The sequence below is a fragment of the Lemur catta genome, chromosome 2 (assembly GCF_020740605.2).
Source record: "Lemur catta isolate mLemCat1 chromosome 2, mLemCat1.pri, whole genome shotgun sequence".
Taxonomy (NCBI): domain Eukaryota; kingdom Metazoa; phylum Chordata; class Mammalia; order Primates; family Lemuridae; genus Lemur; species Lemur catta.
Window position 1 is genome coordinate 50320948 of NC_059129.1, and position 26911 is coordinate 50347858.

The following is a 26911-nucleotide window of genomic DNA, read 5'->3' on the forward strand; positions in this document are numbered from 1 at the left end:
CTGTCCCATGGGACACAGCAGAGAGCAATGCAGAGCCAATCACAGGGGGCTGAAGGGACACAGAGCTGGTGGGATGTGGCAAGGGCAGCTCTTAGGAGCCTACCGGGAGGACGTGTCACTTCTCAATGGTCAGCAGTGGTTAGAGAAGAGGAAAATCGTTGTGGGAAACCAGTCACTGACACCCTCGCACGCAGTGACACGCTTCTGAGCCATCCCTCGCTGATATGGCATGTAATTAGGTCCAGAGAGAGCGAGCTGGGCCCCACTGGAGGTGAGAAAGCCCCCACGAGCGAACCTCTGCTCTGCCTCAGCCCTGGTTTCCTGTCCTGTCTGTGGGTCAGACTTCAGCCAGGCCGCAGCCGGAAGACTCCGATCAAAAGTCAGGAGGCCTGTTCTGGTAATACCGCCAACTCACCGTGTGACCTTCAGCAGGTCACTGACCATGCCTGGGCCTCAGTTCCCATTTCTGAGAAAAAGAAAAGTCGTGAGAGACAGTGTGCATGCACAGGCCTTGCAATCATGGCGCGAGAGTCAGGCGTGGCGGAGGGACAGCGGTCTGCCTGCAGGGGTCCTCGCTCTGCAGCTCCGGCCTGTTCTCCCACCTTGCCCCTTGGCCCCGACACCTGCTATCCCCACTGCGTCCCTGTTGTCCGTCCTGCTGCCCTTCTCATCCTCAGTCTCTGCTTCCTCCTACTGTGAGGAGGAGGGCACTGCACCGGGGCGGAGCAGGGAGTCGGGGTCCAGGGGTGGGCACAGCAGTGCACATAAAATCAAGTCCACTTGGTGGGTTCAGGTTCCCGTCTCAGTCATTAACTCTGCGCAGACGGTAGCCTGGCAGGGCCCCCGGGCGCAACTGCAGTGACACGCAGCCTCTCCACCAGTCCTAATATAGATCCTCTATCTCTGTAAATTGCACCTTTTGTAGAAAATTAAATCTTAAAAATGCTAACATTCACTAAAGAGATGCCAGAATTTTTCATCCGTTTGTGTTTATTAACATCTGTTTATTCTCGATTAAACAAATATTTCCACAGTGCCCTGAGGCAGCGGGAGCTGAGGACACAGAGATGAAGCCAGGTCCCGGCTCCTGGGACCCCGCCCCCTCTGAGAGCCCCTGCTCCGGGCTGTCTCCCCACCTCCTCTCTCCCCTCCCCGCCAGCACCCACAAAACTTCCCGGGGGGAAGCACATCACTGACCCACTGGGCAGGCCTAGGCGTGACGTCTCTGACAACCCCTGCGACCAGTGGGGCTGGGGTTCATGGTCAGGCTTCAGTGTCTCTGAGCTTGTCACCCACTTTCAGCCTGACTTTCCCTGGAGATGCGGCAAAGCCAGGGCCCTGCAAAGAAGAGGCCGTGCACAGGGGGGAAACAGAGGGAGCCGGTCTACTACTTGACCACAGTTTCCTCCTGGCCCTCTCAGCTCCTCCCCCAGGGTTGGGTCATGGCAGGAGAGAGGCTGGGCACCAAGGAGAGCCATCTACAGAGGCCAGAGAGCTGTGTGCCAGCCCGCCAGGCCCAACCAGGCCTGCAGCTGGCGGCCCCCACTTCCCTGTACCCACAGAATCTGCCCCCCAGTCTCCCACCTCCCCAAGCCAGGCCCTGGCCTATCTCATTTTTCATCTCATCCATTTTTCCCTCTCCCCAGTGTGTCCCCATGTCCCTTCTCACCAGCACACAGGACAAGGGCCCGGCCGGGAGAGCACTCCCAGAACTGCTGCTGCTGCTGCTGCTGCTGCTGCTCCCAGGTGAGGGGAAGAAGAGTCTGGGGAGGAGAGGGGAAGGGTGCGGTGGGGACTGTCGGGACAGCAGGGGCAGGGAGCAGGTAGCTCTGTGGCCAGAGGCCTGGTGTGAGGCAGATTCTGCATGTGGCCCTGACCTGGGGCCTTGTTCTCCAGGCTCCTGGGCATTACCCAAGGTTCATGAACTTCAAAGCACAGCAGGGCAGCAGCTCTCTGTGAGATGCCAGTACCCACCCGCCAGCAGGTTCTACGAGAAGAAAGGCTGGTGTAAGGAGGTGTCAGCGCTTGTGTGCACCAGGCTGGTCACCAGCTCCAGGCCCTGGACACAGGTTCAGGTCTCTCGATTCTCAATCTGGGACGACCCTGTTGCTGGCTTCTTCACTGTCACCATGACTAGTCTGAGAGAGGAAGACTCAGGCCACTACCGGTGTAAAATCTACCATGCTTCCGGCAACTCTGTCTCTAAGTCCGTCAAATTCTACCTGGCGGTGTCTCCAGGTGAGCTGCTTCCCTGAAAGGGAGAATGCCCCTCCCTCCCTCTTGCTGCCTCCATCCCCGTTTCCTAATCGTGGAAGCCAGCCTCGCCCTGCCCCAGTCTCCCAGGAAGGCTGCAGGTGCCCGGGTCACACATATGCACACGTGCCGCCACCCTACACTGTCTGCCTGCGGCCAGAGGCCTCCTCAGAGATGCTCAAGGGGTCAAACACATCAGCTGAGCATGCTGCCCAGCCACGTCCATGTGACCCCGCCACAGGAGGGCCCAAGGCTGCCCGGCGTCTTGGGCACACAGCAGGTGTTCAGTAAATGCGTACCCACTGGTTGCAAACCTGCCCCACCATGCGGAGCCGGGGACTCACAAGGGCTTGTTGGTATCTGGGTGGGGACCTGCTCATCCCTCCTGGTTCAGATCAGAGGTCAGCTAACTGTGATCTGAAAACTAAGAATGGTTTTTAAGTGGTTGGGGGAAAAAAAATCAAAAGAAAAATAATACTTTGTGACATATGAAAATTATATAAGAAATTCACATTTTAATGTCAAGTAAAGCTGTTCTGGAACACAGCTATGCCCACCATGTACCTGTTGTGTATGGCCCTTTTCATGCTACAGCAGCAGAGTTGAACAGCAGTGACAGAGAATGCATGGCCCACAAAGCCCAAATTTTTACCCCTGACTCTTTCCAGAAAGTTTGCCAACCTCTAGCCTAGAGCAGAGCTTCTGGAAGAATCTGTGGTGGAAGACCCTTTTTTAAAAATCTGTAATTCATAAGTGACTACTTTTTTGGTAACATACAGTAAAAACAAATTACTAGAAAAATAAAATGAGATAAAAGAAAAACACAAAGTAAAGCTCAAAATGTTTATTAGGTTTGATAGATATAAAACCACATTTCAACAAATATAATCAGAATAAATATAACATAGGGAAAAATTTAAACTATAAAAACTGTACACATCTATCCTCTGAAAGTATACATGAAGGTGATTAATATAGTGGCTTAACATCATACCCATAATGCTTTGTGGTTCCCCAGTCATAACTAAACACAAGGTTAAAAGGGAAGTAGCAATTCTCCATATTAAATGCCAATATGCACATTTTGAACAAATACCCTGTATATCCATATTTAATGATTTTAACATGACAAATGAGTATTCTTACTTCTTAACTTGCCTAATCTGAGTGCTATTTATGACACCATGTCTCTTAAGAGATAATGGATGAAGAAATTGTATTGATGCTTTTTTTTAAATAACACTCATAGTAGAATACTGGTCTCACAGAAGTATGTTGGCAGAAATAGAAGGAATTGTAAAGCAGTTTCAACAAGCTCAATATTGTTATTTTTAACTTTTAAAAAGGAAGCACCTGATGCTGTATTTTCAAAATGCATCTTCAATCCTTCTTTGGTAGCCAGTTCCAAAATTTTATCCTGTGAAGTTATAGTTTAATTTAAATTATCTTTTGATGGGAAAAATGGATTCTGGATCTATTATATTAATTTCCTCTGCATACTCTTCTTTTGACAAAAAACAAAATTGAAAACATTCTATCAAATAATTAAGGTTTCTCCATGAGCACTTGTGCAGATATGCAATATCAAGATCATCTATTTTGTTGATAATTGTTATTACGAACATGTCATAACAATTCATAGAAACTATTCTAAGCATGTTTCACTTTTGCACTTAGATTTTATTTGCCATTGAAAAGCATGTAGCATTCCTTCCTTGCATGGAAACATTAACATCAAAACTATAATACAAACAAGTCTGATTGTGCAATTCACTTCTTTAAAAAGTTTGTACTAAACTGGTTTCTTGTCTTGTGGAAACATTAGGAGTTCTTTCCACCGATCAAACATTCTCAACAGAACTTTTCCCCTTGTAAATGGTATGCACTAATGGCTGGCCATGATAATAATAAAGGGAATGATTTTAAATTTCATACATTCACCTTTTGTAATTCACAATTTTTTCATGTTGGTCAGCACACACTGTTCAGTTCGGCTGATACTTTTTTCATAGCAAAACTTTCTCAATGAAGGAAGCAGTGCATTGATTTACAATGTAGCCCAAGGCTTCTTAATCTGGATCACTGTTCCAGAACGTTTTCCTGTCATAGCAACTTCATCCATCAGATCATACTCCTACATGAAACTTAGCACAAATAACACTTTGATAATGTGATCTTTCATTGTTTTGTACAGTTCAGAGCTAGTTGTGTTTTGGGCAATGAAGCTAAAAGATACAGAATTCCTTCATATCATTGTGCTCAAATTGCACATATAGTAAAACAATAGCTATGCTAACAATATTTGTGCATTTTTCCAATTGCCATGCAAAATGCTTTGCTAGCTTTATATGTTCTAAGAGGTGGTCTCCATGTCATTATCCATTTCGACCTAAGGTGTCAATGAAAAGTGATATTTAAGCTCCCTTCTTTGCTGTAAATTAACCCAATATTGTGAACCCAAGGTCTCCATAGCAGTCTTTCAATAACGTTTTAGCAATTGTATACGGATTGTAAGTCTTTGCAATACAAAGTGTTACTTCACAGGAAACCCGCTAAACTAACGTTTATAAGCAAAATACTGATTGCTTTTAAAAGCTTCTTAATCCAATACTCTTTTTTTCCTGAAAAAAAAAGTTTGTTTTGAACTTGTGTATTTATGTTGTATATGTATACGCCACTTGTTTTTATGGTGTATTTGCTTCATTAGCCAATACATTTCAACAAATAACTCATTAGGTTTTAATATTTTACCACTAATTATAACTACAAAACTCACACTGTACGAGAACAATAGTTCCCTGTTGCTGCTATAACCAATTACCACAAATTTAGGGGCTCAGAACAATACAAATTTATTATCTTACAGTTCCATAACTTGGGAGTCCAGTGTGGGTCTCACAAGACTGAAATTAAGGTGTCAGCAGGTTGTGTTTCTTCCTGGAGGCTCTAGGAGAGAATCCGTTTTCTGCTCATTCAGATTGCTGGCAGAATTCAGTTTCCTGCAGCTGTGGGTTTTCTTGCTGGCTGTCCCCTGAAGGCTGCCCCCAGCTTCCAGAGGCCACCATATTCCTAAGCTCGTGGCCTCCTTCTTGCGTCCGTCTCACATTGCCTCGGTCTCTCATAATACCTAGGAAACGGTCTCTGCTTTTACAGAGCCGTATCATTAAATTGCCCTGAATAATCCAAGATACATTCCGCATCTCAGGGTCTTTAACTTTCATCACATCTGGAAAGTCCCTTTTGCCATAAAAGGTGACATGTTCACAAGTTCCTGGGGTTCCAGGAGGGAACATTTTGGTAGAATACCATTATTCTACCTACCGCAATGAGGGATTCTATTTTCAAACAAAACCAGTACAAACTCTTTGGAATAATCTCAGAAGGAAAAAATTTCTTTGGCACCAATTCTACCACCTTCATTTGGTTTACTGTTACTGGCACATTAGAAAAAGAAGTGTCTTTTCTTAACAAAAACTCCTGTTTTGCTATCTGTTCGTTAGAACTCTAGGTAATCACAGCTCTACCATAAATTAGCTAATTGTGTTAAAGCTCTAAATTTTAAAAAAAGATTAGATCAAAAATGAAAAGCATTTAAAAATAACAGTTGTAAAAAATAAATACTTTTTTTCAGGTGTTTATATACTTTTGGGTTATAGCTAACAACTAACCTTAAAGTGTCACACGCTGTAACCTGGTCCTGTGTGTTACTGGCACACAGCTCACTCCACATTCGACTCCCCACACCATCCTGGCAGCACCCAATCTGGTCTACACCCTGTTCAAGCAAATGAGACGAGTTTACTAACCACGTGCTTGGAGGTTGAGGCAGTATCAAAGTGGCATAAAGGTTTTGCAATCCTTACTCCCAATTTTTAAACTTACCTTGTCGTGGGTGGGTTACAAACAGGTCATGGACCAGCACCAGCCCGTAGGTCACACATTCACTAGCACAGGTCTAGAATTTTCCCAGAGTGCCCCAAACACCTCCTCCAGGCTGGGCACAGGGTTGTTCCTGGCCAGCATCCGCGGCAGCCTCAGAGAAAGCGCCCCTGTGGGACAGCATCGTGCCCACGTGTCCATGAGCTTGGGGCCCTCTCCAGGGAAGGCCTTCCAGAGCAGCCCCTGGGACGTGGGATGTCCCAGCCTCTGGCGCCCTCTCCTCCAGCCATCCCAGCCCTTGCCCTCTCTTCCCCTGGCTTTCCAGGAAGCTCCTCCCCTCCGGGACAGGGATGGGGATGTAGACCCGGTCGAGGACATTGGCAGTCCCCACTTGCTCTCACAGCCTTGGGGCCCACCCCACTTTCTTCCTCTTCTGGGCCCCCCACCCACCCACAGTAGCCATTGTCTTTTTGACCCTGGTGGCCCCCACCACTTTTCCAGAGACAGCCATCCCCTGCCCCCCACCAACAAGGGCTCTGAGTACAGGTAGGGCTGGGGGCTTCCTGGGAAGGTGAATGGTGGGAGTGGTGTGCTGGCGGCTCATGAAGTCTCAGAGTCAGGAGGGGCCATACAAGGCACTTTCCAGGCTGTGGGGGCTGTGGGGGCCCGGGCTGTGACAGCAGCCCTTCACATTCCCGGCAAGGGGCTCCTTTCCTCAAACAGCCACAGAGGAGTGAGGACAAGAAGGGAGGTCAGAGAAGAAAGGACCCTCAGGGCGGTGACTGTCCCCACCCTTGAGGGGGCTGAGGCAGGCAGCCGCCCAGAGGTGCAAAGGAGCTGGGAGGGGGCCGGGCCTCCTGGAGCCTCTTCCAGTGCTCCTGTGGGCGCCCTGTGGAGCCCAGGCCACCGCTCTGTCCAAGCCTGAGCCAGGGACTTCACAACACAGTCCCTACCCTCCCAAATCAGTTTTCTCCTTCTGGGCCAAGGGGCTCTGTTCCCAGTCTGGCCCAACTCGCTGACCCGGCTTTCCTGCTGGCAGGCTGTCCCACCCACTAACCCACCGTCCTTTCTCTCCCCTGGCAGCCCCCACCTCCACACAGGCCACCTGGGCTCTGCCCGACCTGGTCTCGTCACAGACCCAGAGCTGTGTGCCCCCAGCTGGAGGAGCCACAGAGACCCTTGAGTCTCCATCTGCCACCACTGCCCCTCCACAGTGAGTTTGGGGTGGGACCCACAGCCACCGAAGCCTGGGCAAGGGACTGCAGAGGAGACTGCCTGCCCAGCCCGTCCTCTCTGCCCTCCAGGCCACGCAGCTCCACGCCCCACCTCGGCCCCGCAGTCCCCAAGGCCCTGCTCCCTGTGCTCTACGGACTCCTCCTGGCCAAGGGCCTGCTGCTGCCCGCCCTGCTGCTCTGGTGAGTGCGGTGGGTCAGGCTGGGGCATTGCAGTAGGGAACGGCTTCTGCTCGGGATAGAGGGCTGGGGGGAGTCAGCCAGGGAGCAGAGTGGGAAACGATCCCGCACAGGGCTCCCCAAATTAAAGCCTCACAGAGTCCGTCCATCCGACACGCTCACGTGGATGTTACAGGCCCACCTCTGTCCCACTGCTGCAGACTCGCAGGGATCTCATCCACATTTCTGTTTGCTCCTCTCTCTCCCCCACCCCACTCTCTGTCTCTTTCTCTGTCTTTCTGTCTCTCTCCTCCTCCCTCCCCTCCACTCACCTCCCCTCTCGGTCTCCCTTTACCCCTCCCCCACCCCCTCCCCCCACCCCATCAGTGACACTGACCCGCACACCCAGAAGTTCCGTCCCCACCTGCCCTCCAGCAACACCCAAGTCCCAGGACTCGCCTCACTCTGGTCCTCAGGGAGAGAAGGTGGACACAGGAGGGGAAGAGCCACCAGCTCTGGGCAGAAGGGGACACGTGAGGGAAAACCTAGGTGGGGCTGTGAAAGGTGCGGGGACAACGCCAGCAGTGAGGAGGGTGGGAAACAGAGTCAGGGCCGGCCAGGAGCAGACTTGCTGGAGGAGGAGCAGGCTGTGGGGAGAGGGAACAGGGTCAAAGAACAGTTAGGGTTCCAGCTTCTTCCTGTGTTTCTTCCCTTTCTTCACATCTCAGGGCCTTCAGGAATCGACACGTGCGGCATCGCATGGAGGGCAGTCTCTGCTGCGCCCGGCTCAGCCCAGGCCCTCGGCCCACGGGCGCTTCCCACCGAGCCACGGGACCCCAAGTGGGTGGCCAGTCTCCTCCAAGCCCAGACGCCCAGGAGCTCCTCTCTGACCTCTGGGCTCTGCCTTCCCTGCAAAGAAAAGGCCAGAACTTGACCTGACCCACAGCCCTTGGCTCCTCCTCCCTCCAGAGCGGAGGGCTCCCCTCCAGGCCCCCACCCAGCTCAGTGCAGGGTCTGGGCCAGCGCCATCGGGTTATGGGAGCAAAGCCCGGGGCAGCATCTTCCCACCAAACCTGAGCCACTAATGACAATGCCTCCTCTCCTCCTCCTCCTCCTGCCTGTAGCCCCTGATGAAAGAAAACCCTTAAACAGAATAAATTTGCAGGAGTTTATTTGAGCAAAGAACAACTCGTGAATCAGACAGCCGTCAGAACCAGAAGAGGTTTAGAGAACTCCCCTCTGCAACCTGGCAGTGTTTAGTGACAGAGCTCGACTGAAGAGAGCAGAAACAAGGACAAAAAGTCGGTTGGTTGTTTCAATGTTACTTTCCTTGTAAAGGTTAAAGCAGGGGGGACTTCCTTGGCATTTCGGCTAAAAGTGGCCTGTTTGGAGATTTGGCTGTTCATTCTCTCCCCACCCATCACCCCCTCCACCCAGCCACCTCCTGATTTCTTGGAAGGTCAGATAAGCAACCTCACTTCAGCCTGGTGGCACTGTGGAACTTCAGCACGTGTGACTCCTTTTTGGTCTGGTCTGTTGGGCCCAGCACAGGAGCCCAGAACAAACCAGGACCTCCTGTGACTTACATCGAACACCCCCAGCCGGACTCCTAGGTCGCCTCCGCATTTCTGCCAGGGCCACTGTGTTGCTCGGCCTCCTCCCACCTTCCAAATCCCTCCCCCTGGCACCAGCGCCCAGACACCTGACTGGTGTCCCGTCCCCGGACCCCCTCCTGGCTGGGTCCCCTGATACAACCCTTCCCAGCAACACCTCTGAGCATTTTTACCACCTGGGAATTAAAGTCCAGAGTCACTGCCGGGGCCCTGGCCCTGCCGGCACTGCACATCCCTGTGCCGTCCTTACCACCAACAGTGTGGGTGGAGGATGGAGAAAGCAGAGAACCGTCCTTTTCTCTGCACCAGCTGGGCAGGGAGCTGCTCAACTCGGGTAGGTCACTCTGCATCCTACCCCAGGCCTGTCACCCCCGAGGGGCAGGTCTCTCTCTCTGACACCTACTGTCCCGATGTCAGACCTTCCGGACTGAGCCTCTAACTTTATTATCTTTTCTCTCCTGCTCATCGTCTATTTTTCTTTATTCCTCCTTTCTGGAAAAGTTCCTCTAGGTTACATTCTATCCAAATGTTTACAATTTATACTATCACATTTTTTCATTTCTAAACGGTCCATTTGTTCTGTGAATATTCCTTTTTATAGTACAGCATGTTTTATTTTGGCATGCCATATTTTCTCTGGAAATATTAAAGTTTTAACTTTCGAACATTTTTTTAAGCTTTGTGTATGTTTTGTGTCCCCTGAGTGCCTGCTGTGTCTTTTGTCTTCTCCTGCCGTGGGCCTCTGTCTTCCCTTGAGCTTTCTGGAAGCCTCTGCTGCTTCTCAGCAGCCCATGGCCTTGCAGAGCTCAGAGGCTGTGTGTCTGCCACGGGGTTTGTGGCTCTACACAGATTGGGCAGCAGCTTGGGCCCATTTTTTCTCTCTGACAGCTCAGTTCCTCCAGAAGGGATTCTTGCCTGCCCTCCTTGGGGGCGTAAACCTGGCTCCAGGGTTCTAGGCATCAACTGGTCTCCCTGCCCCGTGTCTGTTCCCACTCTGCCCCCGTCACGCTCGCTCTCTGCATGCCTGGTGCCCTAGCGAAGCACCTCTGTGACTCACCCTCACCAGAGACTAACCTCAAGCCCTCTGCAGGGTGGTGGGCGAAAGGGAAGCGAGGAAGTGGGTAGCTGACCTACTCTCACTGTCACAGGAGGCAGAGGATCTAGGAGCCCGACCGATTCTAAAACAGACCTCCAACCCCCCGTCTGGTCTCCAGCACCCGCTTTCACTCTGCCTGCTGAGATGCCCAGGCCTCTGCTGCTAAGCCGGTCGGGGGGACTCAGGCAAAAATGACTTGCTGCCTCTCCTCCCACCCCACCAGCCTTCCCTGCTCCGTGGAGTCATCTGATTGTCACTCAGCTTCAGAACTTGTCTAGAGCTCTCCCTTCACCCTCCCATGGATTTATGCAAATTGTATCTGTTTGCTGCCCCCCCCCAGCTTGCACACCACTTAGCGGGAGTGAGGAGGGACCCCAGATTCTCCATCAAACGCCCCTCCCCAGGAGCGAGTGCGATCCCAGACCTCCACTCGCACCAGTACAGACTCCTGTCCCCCAGCCGTCCCTGATGGTCAGCCTTTTGGTGCCCTTATTTCATCCCTGTCCACGCCAGTCACCACGAGAATCCCAGGATGCCCCTGTCCTCATCACCCCAGAATCCCATCTCAGTAAGACCTTATTTGAAATCCACCAAATTAGCCCCTTTTCCCACTCTTCACCAAATCCATAAACCTTTCAACTCTGGCCACTGAAATGCACAGCCCTGAGCACAAGCCCCTATCTGCTCAGCCTCTCTGAACTTCTCACTCTCCCAGAAACCTGCCTCTGCTCTAGGATGCTGTCTTCCCTGCAGTTCTCTTGAGGGGTGGCTCATTGCTGTCCTTTGCCTCGTGACACTGGGCCTGACGGTGGGCTTGGTGTCCTCTGTGCTCCTCTGGCCCTTCCTACCTTCCCGAAACCACCCAGCAGCTGACTCGCTGCCATAGACTCTCCCACCGTTGTCAACCACCCATCCTTATTGCGGGTCCTATATAGCCTGGGGTCCTCCTCTTTATTCCTCGAGGGTCTTAACCCCTGGCTCACTGCCACTGTCACCGCTCCTGCCACAAGTCCTTGGTGACCTTGGGCCCATGCAGACTCATGAATGAGTCTTCCAAATCCCCGGGCTCTCAGTTGACTGAGGGATAATGTCTTCAAGCTTCTTGGAAGCCTTAATGTTTGACTGAAAAAATCTGGGAAGCACATACCTTAGACTCACTCGAAGGCCTTTTGTCTGAGGTATGATGTGAAATAATAAGAAATATGCATGCTGGCTTTTGACCCTCGTTCCTGACACAGAGCTTCTAAGACCCTTGTAAATAGGGGTGCTAGGGGGACCTTTTGTCTAATATTTGGTTTCTGACTCTGGTTCCTCACACAGAACTTTTAATCCCTTGGAATTTCCTGGGAGATAGGAACATCTATGGTTGTAACGAGGCAACGTTTGGTGGGCTCCTCGATGGGAACTACTCACAAGGAAGATCAAACCGTGATTAGAAGCTTGGAACTTTCAGCCCCACCTCCCATCCTGCAGGGAGATAGAGTTAGTCACCAATCATGCCTACATGGTGAAGCCACTGTAAAAACCCCACAAGCAAGGTTTTGAGGAGCTCCTGGGTGGGTGAACATCACGACGTGCTGGGAGGGTGGTGCACCCCACTCCATGGAGACAGAAGCTCCTGCACTCGGGACTCTTCACACCCCATCCTATGTGTCTCTGCACCCAGCTGTTCATCTTAATCCTATAGCGCATTTTTTATTATAATACTATCCTATGTGTCTCTTCACCCGGATGCTCATCTTAATCCTTTAGCACATCCTTTATTATAATATTATAATAAGCCAGGAGACATAAGTAAGTGTTTTCCTAAGTTCTGTGAGTCATCCTAGAAAATTACAAAACCTGAGACAGGGTTCCTGGCAACCCAATTTATAGCTAGTCAGTCAGAAGTACAGGTGACAACCTGGGGCTTGCGATTGGTATCTGAAGTGGGGGCAGACTTGTGGGACTGAGCCCTCAACCCGCGGGGTCTGTGCCGACCCTGGTTAGTGTCAGAAGCGAACTGAATTGCAGGACGTCCAGTTAGTGTCTGCAGAGAAATGGAGAATTTCTTGGGTAGGGCCCGGGGTGGGTGCACTCACACATCTGGTCACAGAAGTGTTCTGTGTTGAGAGTATAGTGGAAGAAAACAATTTGGTTTTTCAGACTAAACACGTTACCTTTGATCTTTCTGAGGTTTTAAGGGATTTTACAGTCACACCTTTGGTTTCATCTTTAGATTATATATCCCTGAAAGTGCCTGGATTTTATTTTAGCATCCTTTATCGTCTGCAGGCTGGGAGTTTTAAAGTCAAGTCCCAGCTCCTTCACGTTGAATAGTCCTGCCTATAATTTCTCTCTCTCCTCTCTCCTTTTACAATGAGACACAGGGAGAAACCAGGTAGCATCTTCAATGCTTTGCCTGGAAATCTTAGCTGGGCAACCCAGTTCATTGGGTACGTGTTCTACTTTTCACAGCACTGCAGGTGGCAGCGTTGCTTTTGCCATTGCAGAACAAAGAATGCCTTTCCTTCTTACCTACTGAGAGACCCTAGGGATGGCACTTAAGGTCTCTACACCTGGGCTCTTCACTGGTAAACACAGAACTGGTATTACCCACGTTACCAAGCCATTTGGATTTGCAAGTAGGATGATACGTTCATAAAGCACCAGACATATGAAGGACGCTGAAAAAATGCTGAGCTTTGGAGGGAGTGAGGTATGGTAGAAATTGGATTCAACTATGACACAGCAGAGACAACCCAGAGCTGGGAAGACAGATAATGTTGTGTGAGCAGAGGGTGAACTTGGAGTCCTGATAGCTTCCTCTTCTCAGTGGACAGCAGAGGGAAAAAGGGAAAAAATCAGGATTAGGAAACTGACCGAGCTGGGCCCCATACTCACTGCCACCTCTCTGGCCAGCAGTGGTCAGGGGCAGCCTTCCTCCTTGTCAGACGGTGTGGCCACCAACTCCGTGTGTCATGTGACAGGGAAGGGGTCACCTCTGCATCCGGCACGCAATTTCATGGCAATCCCTGACCGTCTTCCTGGTTTCCTGTGCTGATTGCAGATGGCACACACGGTGGAAAACCCTGAGGGAGCTCAGGAGCCTGGGTCCCAGCAAAGCCGTCTGCCACTGTCAACGGGTCACTGACCTTCTTGGGACCTGAGTTTCCTCACCTGTAGGGAGATAAATATTACCACCACACTAATGTGAGGATGAAGATAAACAATGCTAATGAACACACTTTGTAAATAATAAAACTATGTGAACATTTTATTCCTGCTGTTTCCTAAGTTTCCTTTCAGCTCTGAGGCTCCGTCCTGCATCCCACTCTTGGTCTCTAGGGGGCCAGCTTCTCTGGTCTGCCCTCTTTTCCCCACCCTCACCCTTTCCCACCCTCAGTTCTCTCAATGGCTCCTGGAAGTCCGGGAGCCCCTAGATGCCGCGGGGAAGGGCACTGAGCAGGAGCCCAGGGAGCAGAGGGGCCAGGGGTGGACGAGGCTTGGAAACAAGACCTGGGTTTGCTCTCTCGGCTCAGCCATGCGTGAGCTTGGGCAGGTCACTGCCGCTCTCTGAACCTCTGGCTCCTTCTCTGGAAAACGAAGGGGATGGAGATGAGTTCTGCCATCCCTTCCACGTGAGAGTAAGTCAGTGAGCACAAACCGAACACTTCCCCATGCCCAGCTCAGGGCTACCAGGGACCCAGCACCACAGGACACAAATGCAAGGAGCCAGCCCGGGACACAGCTGTGAGTCTGTGGGTGGAGAGGCCCTGGGGAAGATTCCAGCACAGGCTGAGGGAAGGGGACAGGGAGGGGAGCAGAATTGGCATGGAGGTGGCCAGCGAGGGACAGAAGAGTGGGACACCAGTGGGCACCAGACAGTGGAAAGAGCCCAGCAAGGATGAGGAACTTTGCTATGAGGTCACATTAGTCAGGACACCATGACCTCAACTGAGCCCCATAGAGGTAGACACAGTCCCAGGGAGGAGGTGGAGCCCTGTCCCATCTCCACTCACCCCTAAGGTCCTGGGAGCATCCCGGTACCCAGGGGCAGTCTGAGCTTTCAGGGTCTCCCGCCTCTTCTTTCTGGTTCTCACCTTCCTTCCTGGGCTCTTCTGGGGACCAGGCTCCACACCAGGCCCAGGGCAGGGAAGTTTGGGGACAGTGAAGGTCTCAGGCAGACCAGAATCGAGGACTGAGGCTCCTCTTTCTTCTAAGCTGTCCCCCCGCCCCCGCAAGCCCCAGTCAACACCACTCCCCTGTGAGCCCTGCTGAGCAATGCTCTGTGCTCCAGCCCTCATCTCCTCCACCTCTGCCTGAGGCCCTCTGCACCCAGACGCTGGAACTGACTCTCCCCTCCCCTTCCCTCCTCTGTCCACTCCCCTCCTGCACTCACAGAACCTCCCAGGGCGGCAGCACTTCACGGACCCACCAGGGAGGCCTGTGTGAGCTCCATGGGGTCCAGTGTGATCAGGATCCAAATGTCCCTCTGACCCTGTCAACTGTCTCTAGCCCATCCTTCTAGGGGACATGAAGAAAAGAAGGGCCCACCCGGATGTGAGGGGCAGTCTGGAGAGGGAGAGGAACGCGAGAGGAGCAAGGCAGCACTTGAGCTGACCACAGGTTCCTCCCATCTCCATTCCTCTCCGTCTCCCCACCCACCATGCGGGATGCTGGGCAAGGGGGAGCCAGCGCCCCTGAGCTCCTGTGGCTGCCCTGGGGGGCAGAGAGGAGGCCTCTCAGGGTCCAGAGGTGCCCCCGCACCTGGGGGAGGGGGTCTCCTGGCTCCGCCTCCCCCTTGTCCATTCCTAAAATGTCCATTTCCGGGGCCTCCCCCTGTCTCACATAGGGCCTGTGTCCTCCATTCTTCCTTGTCAGAGGTGTGGGGGAGCCCTGACGGATCGGGCCCATTTCCCAGGGACCACATAATGTCCTCAGCCCATCAGTGTCCGCCCCGAGAGCTCAAGGAGAGAGGTGGCTCAGTTGTGAGGACCCCTTTCCTACCCCTGCAGCTGCCAGGCCTGGCCTGCATGTGCCCGTGGCTCCAGAGGAGAGTGGGGGAGGAGGGGGAGGGAGACAGACGCAGGAGGAAGAGGGAGACATAGGAGGAGGAGGGAGACACAGGAGAAGGAGGGAAATGCAGGAGAAGGAGGGAAATGCAGGAGGAGGAGGGAGACGCAGGGGGAGGAGGGAGAGGCAGAGGGAGGAGGGAGAGGCAAAGGGAGGAGGGAGAGGCAGGGGGAGGAGGGAGACGCAGGAGGAGGAGGGAGATGCAGGAGGAGGACAGAGATGCAGGAGGGGGAGGCAGCTCCACAGCCAGGGGGCCAACAGGAGGCTTACTCCACTGTGGGCACACAGGTGGCTGCACTCCTTCCCTAGCCCTGGCCTAGGCCTTGTATTCCGGGCTCCTGAGGAGAGAACCCCGAGCCTGAGGGACTGAGGGAAGGGAGTGGGAGGGTCTCCATGGGCAGGGCCTGTGCCACCCCAGGAAGATGGGAAAAGCAAGGAGTCTAAGCAAGTCACTGTGACCTGCTGGGTGCCAGCCCCAGGCACAAAGCGTGACTGTGTTCTTCCCATAGGTGACCTAGGACGACACCCCTGGGTCTGGCTGCTCAAGAGGAAAGCTCAGACACCCTAGTAGGAAACACAGCGCTCCCTGCAGCTGTCAGCGTTTTCAGAATTGTCCCCACGTGTCCTGCAGTGAGCTTCGTCCCTGAAGAAACATGCCTCTGCAGGCTTCTGGGAGAAATGCCACTCACCTGTCCCCAGAGAAGGACTGGCCTCTCCATACACCCCCACACAGAGCCAGGAGGGAAGACAAATAGATTTTTCTACCTAGAAAGCAATTCTTGTACATGATAAAAGATACTATAAACAATGTTTTAAAAATTGCAACAAAATAGAAAAAAATAGCATATGTGTTATACAAAGATTGATATCCAGAATGTAACAAGAACGTGTGAAATCAGTAAGTGAAGGGCAACAAATCAATAAAAGCAAAAACAGAAAAGGACAGAGACTGCAATCCAAAGAAATGCCCCACAGAAAATTAATATACGGAAGACAAGATTGATTTTATTAGTAAATAGGAAAATGCAAATTAAAACAACATTGGGGGATCATTTTTCACTTATTAAATTAATAAAAAGTTAAAAAATTGGTTATTCCCAGTGGTGACGAGGTTGTGAGAAAACTGGCAGTCTCAAAAGCTCATGGTGGGAATATAAATTAGCGCATCCTTTTAGGAAATCAATTTGTCCAGATTTATGAAAATATTAGATGTGCATCCACTTCCTGCAGACAATTCCATTTCTAGTGTCTACAGGAGAGAATAAATCACGTGTGCACAAAGAGCCATATATAAAAGGTTGTTTGTTGCAGCATTCTATATAACAGCAAAACTTAGAAACAAATCAAACTGAATAGGAAAAGAACTAAATATTATAAATGACGCTGCATGTCTAGTACAAGGTACTGTGCAGAAGTTAGAAAGAATGAGGCAGCTCTGTGTGTACTAACATGCACAGATCAGATGGCCCAAACATATTTAGTTCACAAAAATCAAGCTGCTGAGTGACACATATCGTAACACCTCATCTATATCAGTTAAAATGAAGATAAAGCTATAACCCTAGACACAATGTGTGCACGTGTGTGTGTGTGTGTGTGTGTGTGTGTGTGTGTGTGTGTGTGTAAAAACAGGGAGCAGCATGCATAAGAATTGCCTTGTGACGTTACCACGGGTAATGTCTGGGTACAGGTGTGTGGCTGGGGTGGGACAGGGGGGTGAAGGGGGACTTTCACATTTTATACTGTATTCTATTGTACTGAATGTTTTTACTATAAAACATACTTGGATTTAAGAAATAGAAATGTTTTAATGTCGACGTGAGTGGGAAATGCAGAAGTCAGAGGTCACAGCAGCCTTGCCCCTGGACAGCAGCGGAAGGGGGTGTGTGTGTGATGCCCTGACCAAGGCTCCTGATGACAGACCAGTTTCAGTGTCCTCCGTGGAGGCTCAGCTTCTGTGTGGTGCAAACTCTGTGATTCCTGTGCACTTCAGTTACCCACTTATTCTATCCTCTCAATAGTCTGGCAAGCTTAACAGGACCAATGACACCCTACTCTGTGTCCCATCATAGTCTGAGAAAAGAAATAGAAGAAATAAAGAAGAACCAGATGGAAACTTTAAAACTAAAAAATACAACAGCCAAGATAAAAAACACTCAATGGATAGACTCAGCAGCAAAATGGACAGAACAGAGAAAAGAAGCACAAACTTGAATGTGGAGCAGTAGAAATTACTTAACCTGAACAAAAGAGAGGAAAAAACTGAAAAACTGCACAGAGCCATATGGAACTGTAACAAAAGATCCAAGATTTGTGGCGTTTTAGACATGGAAGGAGAGAAGAAAGAGAGCGGAGCTGAAAGAGTATTAAGAATAGTGGATGAAGACTTCCCAAACTTGGTGAAAGACACAAACCTCCACCTTCTAGAAGCTGAGTGAATCCCAAACAGGATAAACCCCAAGAAATTCATCTTAAGACATATCATAGTCAAACACAACATTTTTCAAGTACTAAAAGAAGAACTGTCAACTTGATATTTATATTTAGTGAAAAAAAATCCTTCAGGAATGAAGGGGAAATCAAGACATCCTCAGATAAAGAATAACTAACAATTTGTTGTCAGTAGACCCACTTTTTTCTTTAAAAAATGGCCAAAAGACATCCTATAAACAGAAAGAAAATGGGATTTTGTTTTCTGTTTTTTGTCTTGTTTTGTTTTGTTTTCAGACAGAGTCTCTCTATCGCCCCTGCTAAAGTGCAGTGGTGTCATGATAGCTCACTGCAACTTCAAACTCCTGAGCTCAAGCAATTCTGCTGCCTCAGCCTCCTGTGCAGCTGCAGCTGGGACCACAGGTGTGCACCACTGCATCTGGTTAATTTTTTTCTTTTTCTTTTTCTTTCTTTTTTATTTATTTATTTATTTATTTATTTGGTAAAGATGGTGTCTTGCTCTTGCTCAGGCTGGTCATGAACTCCTGGCCTCACCTCTCACCTTGTTTCCTAGAGTGCTAGGATTACAGGCATGAGCCACGGCACCCAGCCAGAAATGGTTTTTAAAAAGGAATCTTAGAATATCAGGAAGCAAGAAAGAATACGGAAAGAGCAAAAATATGCATAAATACATTAGACTTTTCCTCTTGGGTTTTCTAAATTATGTTTGATGTTGAAGCAAAAATTATAACACTATTGTTATAATGTCTAATGAGGTTTTCAGGGTATGTAGAAGAAATATTTAAAATAATATTATAAATACAGGAGGGTAAAGGGACATAAAGGGAGATATAGTTTCTACACATCACTCAAACTGGTAAATGGCAACACAAGTTATGTGTATATTATGTATTACCTTGATAAGTTATGTACACATGCAATATCTAGGGCAACCACTAAAACAGCTATACAAAGAGGTACACTAAGAAACCCTGTGATATATCATAATGGAATTCTAAAAAATGTTCAGATAACTCACAGAAAGGCAGGAAAAAGAAAACGGAGAAACAGAAAACAGAGGAACAAACAGAAAACAAACAAAATAAATGGTAGACTTAAGCCTAACATATCAATAATTACCCTAAATCTGAATGGTCTAAATACACTAACCAAAAGACAAAGACTGGCAGAGTGGATAAAAAAAGTAATCCAACTATATGCTGTCTACAAGAAATTCCTTTTAAATATAATGATATGCATTGGTTGAAAGCAAAGGATTAAAATAAATATAGCATACAAACTTTAATCAAAAGATAACAAGCGGGAGGCTGAGGAAGGAGGATCACTTGAGCCCAGGAGTGTAAAGTTGCAGTGAGCTGTGCTGATGCCACGGCACCCCAGCCCAGGCAACAGAGCAAGACCCTATCTCCAAAAAAAAAAAAGAGTGTCTATAGTAATATCAGATAAAGTTGACTTTAGAGCAAACAAAATTACCAGGAACAAAGAGAGAATTTACATAATGCTAAAAGTGTCATTTTGCCAAGAAGATATAGCAATACCTAATGTGTATGCACCAAAAACACAGAGCTGAAAAATATGCGAAAAAAAACTGATAGAACTGACAACAGAAAGGACAAATCTATAATTATATAGTTGGAGACCTCAACACCCCTCTCAATAATTGATAGAACAACTAGACAGAAAAGCAGCAAGACTGCAGAAGAACTCAAAAAAAAACATCCACCAAACTTCATAGAACACTCCACCGAATAACAGCAGAATATACAACTTTTCAACCATTCCCAGAACATATACCAATATTGACCACATCCTGGGCCACAAAGCAAAACACCAGCAAATTTAAAATAATTGAAATCATATAATGTATGTTTTCTGACCACAACAGAATCAAATGAAAAATCAATAACAGAAATATAACAGGAAAGTCTCCTATTTGGAAACTAAACAACACACTTCTAAATAAGCTATGGGTGAAAGAGAAAGTTCCCAGGGGAGAACTTAAAAATACATTGAACCAAAAAAAAAAATTAAAACACAACATATCAAAATCTGTGGGAAAGCAGTATTGAGAGAGAAATTGAGAGGAAAAACACCAAAATGCTTTCATTAGAAAAAAGTAAAAGTCTCCAGTCAATATTTAAGCTTGTACCTCAATCTAAGTTCAAACCTAGAAAAAGAAAAGCAAAATAAAACCAAAGCAAGAAGAAAATAATAAAGATAAGAACAGAAATCAATGAAATTGAAAACAGGAAAAACAATAGAGAAAATCAATGAAACAAGAAGTTAGTTCTTTGAAAAAATCGATAAAATGGACAAACCTCTAGCAAGACTGAAACAGAAGAAAAAAGACACAAATTCGAATATTAGGAAGAAAGCAGGGGATATCACTACAGTCCCTGCAAACATCAAAAGGATAATAAGGTAATACTATGAACAACCCTACACACATAAATATGACAAGGCAGAGGAAACGGACCAATCTCTTAAGTACACCTACCACAATTCACCCAATATGAAGAGATAATTTGAACACTCCTATAAGAACTTAAAAAATTGAATACATAATTTAAAACCTTCTAGAAAAAGAAATCTCCAGGTCCAGATGATTTCACTTGAGAATTATACCAAACTTTTAAAGAAGAATTAATACCAATTCTACACAATCTCTTCCAGAAAATAGAAGAATGAAGACAGTAGTACTTTGACACCAAGACCAAAGACAATATGAAGAAAGAAAATTACAGATTGATATTCCTCATAAATATAAGTGCAAAAATTCTTAATAAAATATTACCAAATAGAATTCAGCATACATAAAAATAATTATACATTATGACCAAGTAGAGTTTATTCTGGATGCAAAGCTGGTTCAATATTTGCAGAGCAATCAGTGTATTCACCATATAACAAGCTAAAGAACAATCACACGATCCTCTCAATTGATGCAGAAAAAGCATTTGGCACATTCAATACCCATCTGTAGCACTCTCAGAAAACTAGAAATAAAGGGGAACTTCCTCACCTTGATAAAGAAATCTATAAAAAGCCTACAGCTAACATGCTTAATGGTGAAAAACTGAATGATTCTCACTAAGATCAGGAACAAGTAAGGCAAGCTTGTCCATATTCACCACTTCTATTCAACATAGTACTGGAAGTTCTAGCTAGTGCAATTAGGCAAGAAAAGAAAATAAAAGCCATACACATCAAAAGAGGAGAAAGGAAATGTCCCTGTTTGTAGATGACATGATGGTCCATGTAAAAAATCTCAAGGAAACTACAAAAAACAAACAACAATTTCCTATAAATAATAAGTGAGTTCAGCAAGGTTACAGAATATAAGATCAACATACAGAAATTAGATATATTTCTATAGACTAGCAAAAAGCACATGGAAATCAAAATTAAAAATATAACCCCATTTACAATCACTCACAAAAGATGAATTACTCAGGTGTAAATATAACAAAACATATATAGGAACTGTATGCTGAAAATGACAAAGCACTAATGAAAGAAATTAAAGAAGATCTAAATAAATGGAGCATTCATGGATTGGAAGACTTAACATAGTAAAGATGTCAGTTCTCCCCAAATTGATATGCAGGTTTCATACAATTCTTATAAAATCTGAGCAAGATATTTTTGCAGACATAGACAAGATTATGCTAAAACTTATATGGAAAGGCAAAAGAATTAGAAGAGCTAAAACAATTCTGAAAAAGGAGAATAGAGTTGGAGGTATCAATCTACCAGTTTCAAAACTTATATGACATAGCTGCAGTAGTCAAAGGTGTGTGGTATTGGCGAGGGAAAATGGAACAGAATAGAGAACCCAGAAATAGACCCACACAGATATGGCCGATTGATTTTTGACAAACATGCGAAAGCAATTCAGTGGAAGAAGGATAGTCTTTTCAACAAATGATGTTAGAGCAACTGGATGTCAAAAAATAAAAAAGAACTTCAATCTAAACCTAACACCTTCAATACAAATAAACTCAAATTGGAACATCAATTTAAATGTAAAACATAAAACTACAAAAGTTTAGAAGCTAACATAGGAAAAAGTCTTGGGGCTTATTGATGAGCTCTTAGACATGACACCAAAAGCAGATCCATAAAAGGAAAAAAAGTCAATAAATTGGACTTCATCAAAATTAAAAACTTTTACTCTGCTAAAGACTCTATTAAGAAGATAAAAGGACAAGCTATTGACTGGGAGAAACTATTTACAAACTATACAACTTACAAAAACTCTTATCTTCAACATATAAAGAAGTCTCAAAATTTAACAGTAAAAAATGAAATAAACCAATTACAAAATGGACAAAAGACATGAAAAGACATTTCTTCAATGGTAAATAAGCACATGGAAAGATGTTCAGCATCATTAGCTATTAGGGAAATCCAAAGTAATGATGAGATATTACTACATACCTATCAAAATGGCCAAAATAAAAAATAGCAACAATACCCAGTGCTGGTAAAGATGGGGAGAAAATGGATCACTCACACACTGTTGGCGGGAATGTAAATGGTAAGCCACTCTGGAAAACAGTTTGACAGTTTCTTTATTTATAAAAATTGTATATATAAGGTGTATAATGTGATGGATTGATATACAGATACATAGTGAAACTGATTACTACAGTCAAGCTAATTAACATATTTATCACCTTATATAGTTACCTTTTTTTTTTTTTTTTTTTTTGAGACAGAGTGTCGCTTTGTTGCCCTGGCTAGAGTGAGTGCCGTGGCGTCAGCCTAGCTCACAGCAACCTCAAACTCCTGGGCTTAAGCGATCCTACTGCCTCAGCCTCCTGAGTAGCTGGGACTACAGGCATGTGGCACCATGTCCGGCTAATTTTTTCTATATATATGTATTTTAGTTGGTCAGATAATTTCTTTCTATTTTTAGTAGAGACAGGGTCTCACTCTTGCTCAGGCTGGTCTCAAACTCCTGACCTCGAGCGATCCACCCGCCTCGGCCTCCCAGAGTGCTAGGATTACAGGCGTGAGCCACCGTGCCTGGCCTATAGTTACCTTTTTTACATGTGTATTGTGAGAACACTTAAGAGCTACTCTTAGAAAATTTCAATATGCAATACAGTATTTTTAACTATAGTCCCCCTGCTGTATATTAGATTTCTAGAACTTATGCATCCTACTTAATTGAAACTTTTTACCCTTTGACCAATACCTTCCCATTTCCCCCACACCCCCCACCCTGGTAACCACCCTTCTACTCTGCCTCTGTGAATTTGACTTTTTTAGATTCCACATATAAGTAAGATCATGCAGTATTTGTCTTTCTGTGCCTGTTTTATTTCACTTAGCATAATGTCCTTTGGGCCTATCTACCTTGTCACAAATGGCATGATTTCCTTCTTTTTTAAGATTGACTAATATTCCATTGTGTATAAATGCCACATTTTCTTTATCCAGGCATTTTGTGATGGATAGTTAGGTTGATTCCATATCTCAGCTACTGTGAACAATGCTGCAATGACCAAGGGGATGCAAATATCTCTTCGAGATGCTGATTTCATTTCCTTTGGGTATACACCCAGAAGAGGGATTGCTGGATCATATAGCATTCTATTTTTAATTCTTGGAAGAACCACCATACTGTTTTCCATATTGGCTATATCAATTTATATTCCCATCAACTGTATATAAGGGTTCCCTTTGCTCTACCTCCTCAAGTTTGGTGGTTGCTTTTAAAAACTAAATTTACACTTACCCTAAGAAAAGCAGTTGCATTCCTAGGCATTTGTCCCAGAGAAATAAAAACTTATGTCCACATAAAAACCTATGGGTGAGTGTTCATAGCAGCTTTATTTGTAACAGCCCAAAACGGGGAACAACCCAGATGTCCCTCCACAGATAGATGGTTAAACAAACTGTGGCACATCCATAGAACACTACTCATCAGTGAAAAGGAATTAAACTACAGATACCTGCAATAACCTGAATGGAGCTTAAAAAATTTGTGCTGCATGAAAAAGTCTCAAAAGATCACCTGCTGTACGAGTCCATTCATATAACATTCTCAAAATGGTAAAATTATAGAGAAGGTCAACACATTAATGGTTGCCGGGGTAAATAATGTTGGGAGAGAGAGGGTGGGTGTGACTGTCAAGGGCTAGCGTAAGGGAGACCACTGTGGGGGAATAGTTCTGTGTCTTCATCACTATGGTGGTTACACGAGTCCACATGTGGGTGAAAGGTACCTGGGACTTCTCTGAACTATCTTTGAACTTCCTATATGCTACAGTTGGATGTCTGTCCCTTCTAAATCCCATGTTGGAATTTAATCCGCAGTGTGGTGCTGTTGGGAAGTAGGGCCTAATGGGGAGGTTTGGGCCATGTGGGCAGGTCCCTCGTGAACACATGAGAGCCCTGGGTTAGGGGAGGTGTGAGTGAGTACTCACTGTTAGTTCCCTCAGAGCTGGTTGCTAAAAGGAGCCTGGCACTGCCCTCCTATCTCTCTTGATTCCTCTCTTCCCATGTGAGCTGCACACACCTGCTCCCCTCTGCTTTCTGCCACGAGCAGAAGCAGCCTGAAGCCCTCACCAGATACCCAACCTTCCAGCCAGCAGAATCATGAACCAAATAAACCTTGTTTCTTTATAATTTACCCAGTCTCAAGTATCCCTTTATAGCAACACAAAACAGACTAAGACACTATGAATCTATAATCATTTAAAAGTTAGGGCCAGGCGCGGTGGCTCACGCCTGTAATCCTAGCCCTCTGGGAGGCCGAGACGGGTGGATCGCTTGAGGTCAAGAGTTCGAGACCAGCCTGAGCGAGACCCCATCTCTACTAAAAATAGAAATAAATTATCTGGACAACTAAAAATATATATAGAAAAAATTAGCTGGGCATGGTGGCGCATGCCTGTAGTCCCAGCTACTCGGGAGGCTGAGACAGGAGGATCACTTGAGCCCAGGAGTTTGAGGTTGCTGTGAGCTAGGCTGACGCCACGGCACTCTAGCCCGGGCAACAAAGTGAGACTCTGTCTCAAAAAAATAAAAACAAAAAAAATAAAAGTTAGGCCTGGCACAGTGGCTTATGCCTATAATCCCAGCACTTTTGGAGGCCAAAGCAGGAGGAACACATTGAGCCCAGGAGTTCAAAACAAACCTGGGCAACATAGCAAAATCTTATCTCTACAAAAAAAATTTAAAAATTAGCCAGGTGTGGTAGTGCATGCCTATAGTCCCAACTACTTGGGAGGCTGAGGCAAGAGGATCACTTGAGCCCAGGAGTTCAAGGTTGCAGTAAGCTATGATCACACCACTGCACTCCACCCTAGGCAACAGAGTAAGACCCTGCCTCTAAAAAAATAAAAAATTTAAAAGCTAAAAAAAATGATTAGAGGAGTCATTTTGTGTCTGTCTTTTCCACTTCAGAATGTGAGCCCATAGTACTAAATGTGGCCTTCCCTGACTGCACAGGGCTCTCATTAAATGTTTGGTGGGGGGTGATGGTCCTGGCATTACATAGACACAGTTCTGGGATGCTCTGCAGCCAGACCTTTCCAGAAGTTTCACATCTCTCTCTCAGGACACCTGTTTGGCTCTGGGGAGAAGCCCAGCTCTGGGGAGAAAAGTTGAGAAGACAAGATGTGGCAGAGCCTGCTGGGAAGGAGCCTGGCGGCGGCAGCTGCACCCTAACCCACTAGGGGGCAGCAGAGGATGAAGAATGGTTCCCCAGCTCCGCGCTAGAACTGGCAGACTCTCTGGGCCAAAGGAAGGGGCTGTGCTGCCCAGGAGGCCTCTCCCCAGCCTGACCACTGCTGGGGCAGAACCAGCTTGAGCATTCCCAATGCCTGACAAAGAGAGAACCCTACACCAGGCAGGAGGCCCTGACCTTGGGACTAAAGATGGGGAAGGAGCAGTGAGGTGGGCCCAGTGAGGTCATCCCCTCTCTGCCCCCTTTTCTTTTGTGTCATCTGAGGTTGCTGGAGCTCCTCACTCAAAGCACCTTGCTGTCCACCATCAGAGGTGAAGTTGTTCAAGGAGCCGGAATCTCAGAGAGGGGACAGAGACCCCTGACCTCCGCAGCCATGCAACATGCAGGACAGAGTTGTCCAGCTCTTCCTTAACTGGTCTCAAGCTGCAGATCATGGACCCATCTGAAATGGGGTCAATGGGAGACAAGGAAAGGACCTTGGAACATGCCCAGAGATCGATTTGGAAGCTCAGTGCACCCGCTAAACATATTTTCTAGAAGATTCTTTGGGGCCAAGGAGAGGGAGAGTTCCTGGCCTAGGATGGAAGTCAGTATTTCCTTCTTCTCACCCTCTATGTGCACAAGGAGACGGCATGAAAGTGAGTGAATCACCCTGCCATTTACTAGCTATCTGTTCTTAGACAAAATGCATTGCCTCTCTTGGCCCCACTTTCCTTATCTGTATAGCGTGGGAAATTACAGTTCTCTCTCCGAGTTACCCTGGTGGTTAAATAAAGCAAAGCGCCTTGTACAACACCTGGCACCTGGCAAGCGATCAGTAACCTGTTCCTGCTCCCCCTGCCGTTGCTCGTGCAGTTCTGCATCTTGTGTCGACCCCAGCTGCGTTATCCTCCGTGGCCGCGAGGAGACGGTGTGACACCACCGTGCCGGCTTTGCGCACCACCAGACTCACTCTGGGGAAAAGGAGAGAATTCCGCAGTCTGAGGAGCAACGGAATTGGAGCGTCGGAGAGATAATGGATCCTACTTTCTTGCGTTGGAGTTGCCCACACTGTAGGCAGAGCAAAGGCAACCAGTGGCGCAGGGAGTCAGGGAGTGGAAACGCCAGAGATCTTCATGCTGGGGGTCCCAAAATCCTTGCCCACAGCTCAGATTCCAATTCTGGCGCTGGCTGACTTAGGGACTGTCCCTTTCCAGACGCCTTCCTCAAAAGTATGGGTGGTAAGGCAGAGTACGTTCAAATATCTTCTGGGCCCCTTCCGGAGCACTCTTACCTAAGCACTCATGTTTAAGCCATTGGGTTAAATGACTGGGACACATTTGGAGGTCATTGATTGAGAACCTCCCAAATCTGAAAACCATGGATAAGTTAGTTAAATTCTCTAGTCTTTATCATTTTTAAAAACATAAATCAGATTGCATCATTCCCTTTTTTAAAATACTCCAGTGGCTTCCATCACACTTAGTACACA

The 26911-nt window shown here is 47.1% G+C and overlaps 1 protein-coding gene across 1 annotated transcript; it reads left to right on the forward strand.

Annotated features, from left to right (window-relative positions):
* Positions 1-1626: 1626 nt before the first annotated feature.
* Positions 1627-14742, forward strand: LOC123632084 (trem-like transcript 2 protein). Its single transcript, XM_045542206.1, has 11 exons — positions 1627-1746; positions 1897-2238; positions 7216-7345; positions 7437-7547; positions 7911-7968; positions 8252-8363; positions 9288-9470; positions 10173-10230; positions 10746-10800; positions 13618-13706; positions 14616-14742. The coding sequence occupies exons 1-11, from the start codon at positions 1656-1658 to the stop codon at positions 14740-14742; spliced, it is 1356 nt and encodes a 451-aa protein (XP_045398162.1). The 5' UTR covers positions 1627-1655.
* Positions 14743-26911: the final 12169 nt, after the last annotated feature.

Bases quoted from the DNA above. Each gene is read 5' to 3' on its own strand.
- LOC123632084 (XM_045542206.1), top strand. From the start codon at position 1,656: ATGTCCCTTCTCACCAGCACACAGGACAAGGGCCCGGCCGGGAGAGCA. The intron at 2,239-7,215 runs GTGAGCTGCTTC...CTCCCCTGGCAG, and splicing joins CTACCTGGCGGTGTCTCCAG to CCCCCACCTCCACACAGGCC. The intron at 8,364-9,287 runs GTGGGTGGCCAG...AACCCTTCCCAG, and splicing joins ACCGAGCCACGGGACCCCAA to CAACACCTCTGAGCATTTTT.